Source organism: Lathyrus oleraceus, chromosome 5 (genome assembly GCF_024323335.1).
Source record: "Lathyrus oleraceus cultivar Zhongwan6 chromosome 5, CAAS_Psat_ZW6_1.0, whole genome shotgun sequence".
NCBI lineage: Eukaryota > Viridiplantae > Streptophyta > Magnoliopsida > Fabales > Fabaceae > Lathyrus > Lathyrus oleraceus.
In genome coordinates this window covers 21527623-21539982 of record NC_066583.1, presented here as the reverse complement: position 1 = coordinate 21539982, position 12360 = coordinate 21527623, and the positions used below count along the sequence as shown (strand labels likewise).

General features: G+C 33.1%; 1 protein-coding gene across 2 annotated transcripts; it reads right to left on the bottom strand.

The window, feature by feature from the left end:
• Positions 1-1444: 1444 nt before the first annotated feature.
• On the bottom strand, positions 1445-6278 carry LOC127087693 (uncharacterized). 2 transcript variants are annotated; one of them, XM_051028631.1, is made up of 9 exons: positions 5905-6278; positions 5275-5329; positions 5055-5133; positions 4899-4944; positions 4711-4809; positions 3597-3665; positions 3149-3509; positions 2905-3053; positions 1445-2697 (listed from the first exon to the last, which is right to left on the bottom strand). In XM_051028631.1, exons 1-9 carry the CDS (start codon positions 6202-6204, stop codon positions 1852-1854), a joined length of 2004 nt encoding a protein of 667 aa, XP_050884588.1. In that variant the 5' UTR covers positions 6205-6278; the 3' UTR covers positions 1445-1851. The 2 variants fall into 2 exon arrangements, with proteins under 2 accessions (XP_050884588.1, XP_050884589.1); XM_051028632.1 differs by having other exon boundaries at positions 5293-5329.
• Between the last annotated feature and the right edge of the window lie 6082 nt (positions 6279-12360).

Here is a 12360-nt window from a genome sequence, read left to right as displayed (position 1 = left end):
CTGAATATATGCAAACTCTGATGGAGTAAAGATGAGACTCTAAGACTTTCAGTGTTTTCTGTTTAACTCTGAAAAGTCAGTCCTTTGATAATTAGATGGATTTCTGACTCAGAAGGTCTAAGTCAGAATTCCTCTGGGTTCTCTGTCTTCTGGACTCTGATACATATCAATATTTTGGTTAAGCATTTTTTCAAAAATGCTTTTTTGCTTAGGTAATCGTTGGGAATATATCTCTAGGTTTAAGAGAAAATCTCTTCACTTATCTCTAAGTTTGAAATACTTTTTTATAACATGTTGCCTAACCTATTTAACTAAATAGACTTATAAAAAAGCATAAGCATTTTCTATTTAAAAAACTCTGGTTTGGCCTTGGCCTGTGTAGGTTAGGTCGTAAGCCCTTGTTAGTTGGTCTAATCTATTTGCACCCTTATCTATGGATAAGGGCAAAATGCACAAGTTTGTCCTTTACAAGACGCTCATGTATTAGTTCGACCGTCTTTCAATTGGTTTGATCGCCTATTGCTCTGGCCGGTCACCCAACTTCCCATTTCTCTGTCTATAATGTGTGTTTGCGAGTAGAATTTATAATGGGTCGTTAGTCAATACCTAGAAAGTTGTGGAGTCTAACTATCCCCTTTAAATTGCTGGGTATCAACCACCCATTCCCAGGAGAGTCATGTGGTTGGAGGGAGGCATGTTTCACTTAACCCAAGGTCCCTAGAAAACTATAAATACATCAACATCTTTATACCGAAAAGATCAATTTCCAACACATAGAGAAATCATCCATACTGAGCTTCTCACTTCGTTGTATGTGAGATAGCTCTAACCTTTAACAAACACTAGAGCTTCTAACTTCGTTGTATGTGAGATAGCTCTAACCTTTAACAAACACTAAAGCCTCTAGCAGTCCCTATTTCTTGAAAGTGGCATGTGTGAATTAACTTTATCCTTTAACAAACACTAAAGCCTCTAGCATCCCATATTCCTTGAAAGTTGTGAATTAACTTTATCCTTTAACAAACACTAAAGCCTCTAGCATCCCCTATTCCTTGAAAGTTGTTAGGCTCATCATTATTTTATCCAGTACAGTAACTAACTTCTATTTGTTTATTATCATAGTTTTTTACTAAAGCTCCTACATTTTTAAGTTGTGAGTTGTGTTATTAAAAGAGAATTGAAAAAGACTTAGAAACTTTTCATTTTTTCCTGTCAAAAAAACTTTTCTTTTTAAGGTAAAAATCATTTCTTTAATAAAATGATTTTAGAAATATTAAACTAACACTATTAAAATGAGTCTAAGTTAGACAAGGGCTTTAAATCTTAAGGAGAGATGCAATGCCAAGTACTACCAACCAACCATGTGTTGTTGTTACTAAAGACAAGGATTGTACATTGTACTAAATTGTAACAAAAACAAAAAATGAATGAGAAGAAAGTTAAGTATCGAAACTAATGTAATGGAAGTATTGAACATTTGTTGTCTCAATTATGGGTAAGTCATATAGTCCTGAGCTGATACCAATCGAACCGTAAACATGGTGCAGCCAAAGTCCATTTTAAAGTAAAAAAAAAAAGTACAAAAGCTCTACAACTTAAAAACTTTAAGTCCAGCTTTTGAGAGCTTCTGAAATCAAATGACAGAAAAATAAGATTTGGAGTTTCCCATCTTATTTATCAAGATGGTAATGTCATGTCATGGAGGAAACAAAACACAAAAGTAACTAAAATAAAAACCTACCACTATTATATGACTAGTATCCATTAAACTTTTTAACTTTCTCCCGCATGACATGACATTATCAAGTTAGAAAATTGAATGAGAAAATTCCAATCTCAAATAATATATCATCAGAGCTGCAAAGCAAGATTTGGCTGCAGCTGAGGACCAGTTTCGACATTGGAACTGCGAGAATTTGTTGCCTCAATCATCCCATTCAAGTCATTAGCATGTGAAAAAGAACTCTGTTGCTTAGTAGAAGCTTCTGATCCTTGCCAAGACGAATTTCCGGTAAGCCCCTGAGGCAATCTTTGTGACTCAAATCCAGATTCCAGACCTGATAAATTGCTGGAATCTGATTGACTTGACTTGTTGAAGAATTGGGCCTTGAGAGCTGTCGGATTAACATTTGTAGGTGCAGTTTGACCGGACAAGTTGTGTAGGGTATCCATGTCTAACATTTGAGGAGCATTACCGGCATTTGAAGAGCCGGTTATGTCAGCAAGTCTTACCATCTTCATTTGAGGTGAAAAATTAGAGCCTAATCGACCATTTGAACCAAAATCATCAGACTGTGCCATGGGCTCCTGCTGAATCATCCCATGAATCATGGATTCATTCCCACCACTAACACTGCTGCTTGGATTCATTTCGTTTTGGTAACTGAATTCTCTGTTTATTACCATGTCTCCATTTTGCAATGGTGATGCATTTGCAAGAGAGAACATTCTTGATGGAGAAGAAAATCTACTTCTATAATCCTCTTGTACAGGAGTGTCCGAATTTCTCTCATCACGAACCGCAGAGTGTTGCCTTTGTGACACATCATCGTCGGATACCCATCCAGGACCAAATTCATGTCCTGGTGGCAAAACACTGCTGATTTTCCTCGCAGCAACTTTCCAAGCAACCGGACCAAGGTCTGCAGCAAAATTGGCTAGGCTTCTTGCATAGCTGTGCTTCACATGTAAACCAACCTGATTGAAAGGAAAAGAGTTCATAAGACAGTACAGATTTTCAAACTATTATAAAGCCTTTAGAACTGACCGAGTATGAGATACTGACAGAAATCTTAGAGACAGTACAGGATATTCAAACTATTACAATTCATTAAAGATGGCTGTCTGTCACTCTTAAATTTACACAACCAGTTGATAAAAAATGAAAATAAAAAAATTACGTACTGAAAGAAGCTGCTTGAAATTATCTTCAAATGCGGTCACTACTGGTGGTTCATTTCCTACAGGAACTGGATTTCTGTAAGTGTCACGCCTGGTCTCATCAACTGTGAACTGCTTCTTTCCATACCTTAACACAGCTTTTACAACAGAAGCTGCAAATGGTAAAAAACCATAATTTAAGGAATCACTCCAATAAATAAAGAAGCAATTGGACAAACACCAGAAAGACATAAACATGGATTCTGACCTGGAAATTCATTCTCCCATTCAGATGTCAAATTTGTGTAACCTCCACTGTTGTTGTGGAAAGCCCTGGCTGATGCATCTGTAGGCTGAAATTTGCTTACTACTTTTCTGAGATTATAACCATTGGAGCCACTAGCAATATCCCCAGCAGAAGCAAGAGTTGCATCAGAGCAAGATTCGGGAACAACAAGCTCAGATGGAGACATGCCCAATGACTTTCTTGTCTGCTTGCCCGGTGGTCTTCCCCTCTGCACAATTTTGGGCGGCGGTGGTTCACTATCACCATCGTCGTCATCCTCGTCGTCACTATCTTGTCTTAGATTCTCAAAATCCTTCTTTGCTATCTCTTGCATGGCTCGGGCCTAAGAAAAAAGCCAAGTCTCTAACTTAGACATCACATTTAAAGAAGGGATGAAATTGCAATAGATTAACTGAAGACTTCACCCAACCTGCCGATAGTAAATAGTATCTGATGAATTGTATTGCATTGCATTAGAGCATACCAAGAAAACGTCATTCTGCAAAAATGAAGCAAGTGTATTTCAAATTTGAATCAAAATATCAGACAGTAAGAAGAATATATTACTCACAAACTAAACATAACAATAAAAATCCAAATCTACTAATCAATAGCCTAAATTACCAAAAATGTGAGTTGGACTAATTAGTGCACATATGCTACAATGACCAGAAATTACTAACGAACCAAACAAATGGCATTTCAAGAACAGCATGATAACTCTTAGCCAGCACATGGGTTATAAGATGTCAGATCAAACAATGAAACGATAAGAATTACAAACCAAACCAAACAAATGGCTATTCAAGAATGACAACTGTTTCTTAATGCAACTTTTTGGTCAAGTAGCCTAGTAGCTGGAATTTCACTTATTAAAGGTGAATAAGTGGAAAGTCGCAGGTTTGAACTTGCTCCCCTGCATCTGATGTCCCTACACATTTAGCTACCCACTGAGTTGCCTTAACGGAACATTTCTTAATACAACTTGAGCAAGCACATGATGTCAATAAATTATCAGTTTGGAAAGCATGTTGTTTCCAGGTAATGATTTTTATAACAACTTGCTCTAAGAAACCTCATAATACCTATTTTGCAAACCTTCTATACACAAACTCGGCGTACGGTGTTAACAATTCAGAAGCGTTGTGTATAGTTACATTTCGATTTCCATGTAACCTATCAAATGAATCGAATAATGAATAATCAAATAATTGGATACTGTATCTTTACAAGAAGCAACCAAATAAGGGACGGAAGCAAGTGTGTTTGCTTGGCAGGTGAAATAAGGCAATTGTTCATAAATACCAAAGGCTGAAATGAAAACACGCAAGCGGAATCAGCTAGTCATAAAGAATCACTTACGATTTATGCAACAGTATCTCAAAAAGATACCACTTTTAATTCAATTATTTCTTGCATTAATGCGAATACAACTAGATAAGAAGCGGCACAGAAAAATAAAATGAAAGTCAGTTGAAAGAATGAATAGTAAACAAGGTTGTCGAACAAAGACGAAGTCAGGTAAGCAGATCAAAATTACCAACCTCAAACTGTTCAAAGCTGATATACAATCCCTCATCCAATTTCTTTCTTATAGTTCCAAAATCCATCGGGTGCTTAACAATATCATGATAATCAGGAAGCTGCAGCAAGAAATTTCTTTGTCACAATTAAAGTGATAGAAAGTACTCAAATCAAATACCATATATGTTGGCATCACAAAAAAATTAACCTCTTCTGGATCCACCGGCTCAGAAAAGACCCCATGTGTGTCCTTCCTACAAGATGGTTATTATGAACAGTAAAGAACAGAACTGATAGGTTTTTCAAACTAAAAAGAAAACAAAAAAATAAAAAGAAGATAGAAAGAAACAAATAAGAGACACACTTTTGAAGTCTGTCAAGGATAAACAGCAAGAGCTTTTTGTCTGGCAAAGGTGTAGTGGGACCGGACACAACCTGCGAACCTGTCAACACACAATAAAAAAATCGCCATTAATATTCCCCCACTTACTTATACACCCCCATGTAAGAAAGAACCCATTTGAGAGAAAAATGATTTCATAATTCATAATTCATATTTCACATACAACAACAATACAATACACCTTCATTCATAGTCATACCATGTTTACTGTCAGTCGCTTTCCGAACCTTTCCATCCTGCAAAAAATCATTCCATCATCAAAATCCCCAAAAAAAGACATATCCGTCTGATTTTAAACACAAAATATCTACTTTTTACACTGTATAACATAATCAACCAAAAACCCCAAAGAAAATTATAAAGAAAATATAAAAAAAGCATAGATTTTTATCGAAAAAATAAAAAAGATAGCAATAATATTTAGGGATAAGACAAATTGAAGCTTTTAAACATGTCCTTGCACTGAGTGAATAGATGAAAGCTCAATCTAGTGTACATAAATTAAGAAGGCGAAAAAGATAACAACATGCCCCACACAAAATTTTTCCCCAAAATTATATATTTAAATAAATATAAACATGAAAACCTAAACGGTCAAAGATTTCATTCCAGAAATTAAAAAAGGAATTACGCGCGAAATTCCAGAAACAAAATTAAACAAAAATAAAAAGGAAATTAAAGAATATTCCTACAAAAACAGCGATAAAGTGTAATTTCGAGAGGGAAAATGAAATTGAAATTGAAATTGAAATTGAAAAGCTTTAGGAATGGATGATGAATTGGATTGATTAATGGAAGAAATTGAACTCACGTATTGATCTGATCCGTTAGGGTGAGATAGGGGATCGGAATTGGATTGAGGGAATAATGCGGGAGGGTTTTGGAGGTGAGAATTGAAAGCTTGTAAAAGCTTTTGTTTCTTGAGTTTGCGTTCATCTTCATCGATGGAATTGGAATTGGAATTGGAATTGGAAAAGGGATTGGGGTTTTGAAGATGTTTTTGTTGTTGTTTGAGAGATCGTTTTTGAAGATCCAAAAGAGATGGACGACCCTTCTTCTTCCTCTTGGTGGTTGTCGTCATGGTTGTTGTTGTTTCAGATACCTCGCCCATTGTTTCCTCCTCCTTTCTCGCTAACAGCTCCAAACCTCTTTCTCTCTCTATTCTCTTTCTCTCTCTATACTTTTTCTTTTTATATTTTCTTTTTCAAAAACAAACTTATTATCCAAAAAATCATGCGTGCCACTCACGTGACTGCTAGAGGGAGTATACTATTTGCTCTTTTTATAATTAAAAATAATTATTTACTATTTCTTAGGATTTATTTATAAAAATAATTTCAAAATAAAATTAAAAAAATTTATGAAAATTATTTTTAAAATGTTAAAAACAAACTAATTTAAAATATTAAACGGACGGTGGTACTTATTGATTATATAACTGTTATCTTTTATGTTATCTTTTATCTGTATATAATTCAAATTATTAATGTATTTAATTTCTCCGATTCTTTTGCTAAAAATATTTTATTTTTATATAAAAAATATTTGAAACTAATTTTAATTATTTTAGTTATTGATTGTGTATTTTTATAATCTACATTCAGATTATCAGTATATTTAGTTAATTCTTTAAAAATATATTTATGGATAGAAAAATAATATATTTTTAAATAAAAAGTATTTTAAAATAATTTTTAATTATTTAGCAGGCGGGAGTTATTGATTATACAATGATTATTTTTTCATGATCTACAATTCAAATTATTGGTATATTTAACCTTATGGTTCTTTAAAAAATATTTATGAACACATGTGAAAATTAATTTATTTCTATATAAAAAATATTTTAAAATAATTTTTAATTATTTAGCAAGTAGTAGTTATTAATTGTATAACGATTAGTTTTTTATGATCTATAATTCAAATTATCAATATATTTACATCTATGACTCTTTAAAAAAATATTTATGAATACATGTGAAAATTAATCTATTTCTGTATAAAAAATATATTAAAATATTTTATAATTATTTAGCTTGCGGTAGATATTAATTGTATAATGATGTAGATGGATGCAAAAGGAGGCATAAGGTAAATACTATCAATACAAAATGCTCAAGTGCAATTTAAAGCTCTTGTTTGGGTTGATGATGCAGATAAAATGGAGAAAATGGTGAATGACTTTTATATCAAGCTTTTTGTAGTTGGGGAATGATATGTTATTATTTAGAATCATGAAGTGAAACAAACATTTTCCTCATTCTAAACTTGTGTTATTGTCAGTACAAGATTATAAGTCGAGTAGTAGTAAATAAAATCATTGTTATTATACCTTTTATTTTATCTCTTTTTAGATAGAAGCGTTGAAAAGAATATTATGGTGGCTCAAAAGATGATTCATAATATGAATAAGATGATAGGTAAGAGAGTATTTTTTTTATGAAAGGTTGACTTGAGTTTCATTTGAAATAAATTATAAAAAATTTAAATCGTTCAACATAATTCAACACCCTCACTTTCTTATGTTTTTATCACTTTTAGGATGCACCAGAGCTTCGATCTCTTATTCGAAGACTTAAATCGTGTATGAGTAAAAGATCATTGAGAAAAACATGGTTAAGCATTCAATTTTTTCATTTTGATTCTCAAGTGTTTATTTAGAGTGTTGTTCATTGATTTTGTGTGATGTTTGATGAATAAAATAGTGAGATGTTGAGTTTTTAAATAGCTTCCTTTTTTATGAATGTTGGATAATATTTTGTTCAGGTGAAAGATTCGTTGAGATCTTGTATTATTGCAACATTCTATTTTGTGTTCATAGCATTTAATATCAGGTTTTGTCGCACATTGTGACGTATCTTTTGTCATGAAAATCTTGTGTCAATTATATCATTATTTACCAATGCTTAGTTGTTTCTCAATTCAAATATTTGAGAGGGGGGAAACTAAGTTTATTCTTTTTTATAGTGTTATTCATTCCCGAGGAAGAAAATCAAACAAGGTAACAACTTAATCATCTACCAAAGAATATAATATGTTGACTTTAAATCTATGAGTTGACCAGAGGAACCTAGTAGAACTTAAGTACTTGTCTTGGAGGATAACATTGACAACTTTATACCAACTGGTACTGGCACGAGTCACCATGACGCACATCTAAAGGATATTTCAAATATGTAATACCAAGATGCATATGACCACTTTTTATTTGAAGTCTTCCAGATCCATCTAAACGAGTGTCATTTGTAGAATCATCTATAATCTTTTTAAAGGGTTGATTATCAAAAAATTTATTATAGGTGATATACACAAGTAACAAACATTAGACAATAAAATGGTATCTAACATTGTGTTATTATCAAAACAAAAATACAAAGCATTATTCTTCATACTAATCTTAGTTCAACAAATAATAGTTGGAACAACAACTATGTGGTCTTGACCATAAAAAACAATTACCATTTGTTCAAAATCGTATTTTGTGTTATATATATATATATATATATATATATATATATATATATATATATATATATATATATATATATATATATATATATATATATATATATATATATATATATTGTTAAAGCTCTATTTATTTATTTCAAGGTTAATATGAAATTTTGGTTAGAAATATGATTTATTGATAAAAATAACACATGATATATCAAAAATATTAGTAACAAAATCCAATAAATTATATATTTATAAAAACACTTTAAAAAGTAACACCATGTGATCCTCTACAACGATGCTAAAAACAAGTTGTTACTAAAAATATGTTACTTATTTTAGTAGTAGAAATATATACTAGCTATTGAGTTTGGCTCATAGGTAATTTCGAGTGGGCATTTGATATTCGTTAAGGTGGAGATTGTTGAGTTTGGCTCATTGTTAGTGTTGATATCCCCCCTCCCCCCGGTACAATTTAAGGGTATTATTATAATCTGGATCATAAGTATCATATATATACTTGTAATACTGAAACCCTAAAGTGTGAAATTCAAAAAACTAAGAAGATAGAACTATTGTTGCTCTATAGTCGCAGACGTAGGGAATTTGGTTGAACTGCGTGAACAAAGTCTTTGTGTGTTTCTTTCTACTCTAATTTGTATTCACATTGTTGTTCTAAAAATTAGTATGAGATAACGCTTAATCCTGGATGTTTTAAATACAAAGTGACTCAGTTCGATGGAATGGGCAGTTTTGATTTATGACAAAGAAGGGTTAAGGATCTATTGGCTCAACGAGGTTTACAGAAGGCATTTTGTGATAAGAAACTAGTTCACATTCTACCATTGATTGGAACAAGATGAAGGATAAGGTCGCACGTTTGATAATAATTTGCATTTCTGATGACGTGATAAATCATATCCTATACCTCATAACTCCGAAGGATAAATGGTGGGGGGAGAAAGAGAGTCTATTTAAGAATGGAGACAGTCCTCCAATCTAAAAGTATATGACTCGGATGAATTTTCTCCCTCAAAACAATCAATGCAAGGTGAAAATGTTCCACCTACTACATCGTGTTATCAAAAGACTCTATAACTAGACCAAAGTTCATGGAAACACATTCTTTCAATCGTTAAGTCAGAGAAGTGTTTTGGTTACGAAGGAACTCTAACTCTTATTGGACGCATTCAATACCTCATTTGTCCCTCCATCATTATCACCAGATGCATTATCTGGCTACCCATGAAACCAAGAAATATTAAGGGAGCAAGAACCTTATTTACCTCTTGCAAGATGGAATAAAGCTTTTGCAGCTCCTGTAAATATGTGTCCCATTAGGAAGTCAAGTTACTCACACTCCTCTCCAACTGACTTCTTTCATCATGCGCCAGGTCTGTCCAAAGAGCTTCCAAAAAGTTAGATCTGCTTAGGGGGGTTGAATAAACCCTTATTCCCTTAAGATAATTTGAAAAACGTTTTAGGTCCCATACACAAAAACAGAGATTTAAAGAGCGCGGAAGAAAAACACCAACACACGAGAGCTTGGAAGTATCTCAATGAATCAAGCCACATGAAATGATACATGAGTTTAGCATGAGATTTAATTTTTTTCTAGTGCAAGTTACTTACAGGACAATCAAAGTCGCTTTAGACGAAGCAATTTAAAAACATGTTACTTAGATGTTCTTAACAATGCATAATTAGCTTCATAATGATTCCATAAGATTCATACACCATGGACTTAAACTTATACATTAAATCGTTATAAGCATGGTCTAACCTATATGACATACAATCAATGCAATCATGTAATGATGCAATAACATATATGACTGAATGCTTGCAAATTAAAAGAGAGAAGGAAAAGGAATAGATACACATAGATAATATAGTGTTTCAGCATTCGTTCTTGCTTTTCGTACTACATTCTTCAATGGATGATACCATTGGAACATGATTGTGGTCTTCCACTATTTTTATAAAATTGATTGTAATATTTTGATTACAAAGAACTATCACACGATAATTATCTTTGTTGATGCAGACACTAAATTGCTAACAAAAATAAGACCCTGATCTAATAACCTCGTTATCCACAATAACCTGCTCCAAGTATTCATGTGTGGCGATCCCTCTGATCCTACCAATTTTTGTATGGGCGATTGCCATTAACTGAGCGTATATGGGACAACTCCCAACTTTGTATGCGAGCAATATTTCTCCAACGCCACCAAAGAAGGATAACTTTCAACTTTGTCTTAAGGACCGTTTGTTTGAACAAGATTTGGTTTTGCATCTATACCTTGAGTTTTGATGATAACAATGTTGTATTTGTGTGAGAATAATTTTGGTACCCTAATAGTTTGTTATTGTGTAGCTTTAACAACCAGTTCTGATTCTGAGTATATGACATGCAACGTCATCAGTTTCTGAATAGTTGAGTTCTAAATTCCGCTTTTACACTAATCATGATAAGTTCTGAAAGATATCAAGTTGTTGCTGCAATGTTCTTTCTGCTTCTATGTTGATTCACTCTTGAGAATTTTATGAAGACACAATAGGTTGTTGCTGCAACGTTCTCTCCACTTTTTCTTCTAGACGTGACTTTGATCATCAAGCTTCTGAAGAATGACAAGCTTCTGAAATTTTGTCACTAAGCTCGAGATTTTGAATATTTCGAGCAAGTCGTTGAGGTTATCAAGGTTTTGACTATAGATTCTGAAGACTTTGAAGATTCTGAAGACACTGAAGATCTCAAGCCAGACTACTGACGTTGTCAAGGTTCTGACCGAAGATTCTGAAGTTTCTGAGTCCAGCTTTATGTTTCTTCATTTAATGTTTCATCAACTTTCATCAGAAGCCAATGAACTTGAAGATAAGATCAAATGTGTATGTGATTAAATAGTACATAGTACAAATCAAATATTCTTTCCACTCTATGATATTATGGGCAAGGACAATGCTATACATCACACCTGTCACTGAATATGTGGGCAAAGGACAGTATGCAGTATCACTTCTTTCACCATCCAATAGTGAATTAGCTGCTCTATTTGGTTTCCCCATTTTGCGCTCCAACGGTTTTCTTCTTATGCTGTATAAGTAGGACTTGGAGACTTGAAGAAAAAAATGAATTATGCCGAAACGCTACAACTTTTGACAAGCGTATTTTTTTCTTTGTGAAAAGCTATCAATTTTTGTACATAGTTTTTCTTTATGTGTTTGTATTTCATTTGTGTAAAATCTGCTTGTGTAGAAGCATCTTTTAAACACACAAACTTTTATTCAAACTGTTTGTTTGATTTTCCTTAAGGAGACTAGGGTATAGTCAGATCCTTGAGAAGAAAAAGAAGGGTATTCTTTTTTTATTATTGTAATCGGTTGATTATAGTGGATTAAGTCATTGTCTATAAAGAAAAATCACCTTGGCGGGTGGACTGGAGTAGCTTTGAGTTTGAAGCGAACCAGGATAAAAATACTTGTATTTTTATCTCTTTGTTGATTAGCATTTGAGTGGTATTTTTGAGTTGAGTAAAAGCTTTTGTTTTTAAAACCCAATTCACCCCCCCCCCCCTCTTGTGTTTTTCACACCTTCAATTGGCATCAAAGCTCCAGTTCTGATTGTGATAGAAGTTTTATCAACACTTCACCGTGTTCAGTACCAATCCAGTTAAGTGTGAGAAACAATGATTGTTGCTAACGTTGCTAATGTTGTTAACAACCATAAGAGAGATCACTACAGTGCAAAACCACCGATCTTTGATGGTGAGAAATTTGATTATTGGAAAGATAGAATATAAAGTTTCTT

What these genes read in the sequence shown, in the direction of transcription:
- LOC127087693 (XM_051028631.1), bottom strand. Translation starts at nt 6,204, where the DNA reads ATGGGCGAGGTATCTGAAACAACAACAACCATGACGACAACCACCAAG. An exon ending in AGCCGGTGGATCCAGAAGAG is followed by an intron (nt 4,810 to 4,898) that starts GTTAATTTTTTT and finishes TTCTTGCTGCAG; the next exon opens with CTTCCTGATTATCATGATAT. An exon ending in ATACTATTTACTATCGGCAG is followed by an intron (nt 3,510 to 3,596) that starts GTTGGGTGAAGT and finishes CTTTTTTCTTAG; the next exon opens with GCCCGAGCCATGCAAGAGAT.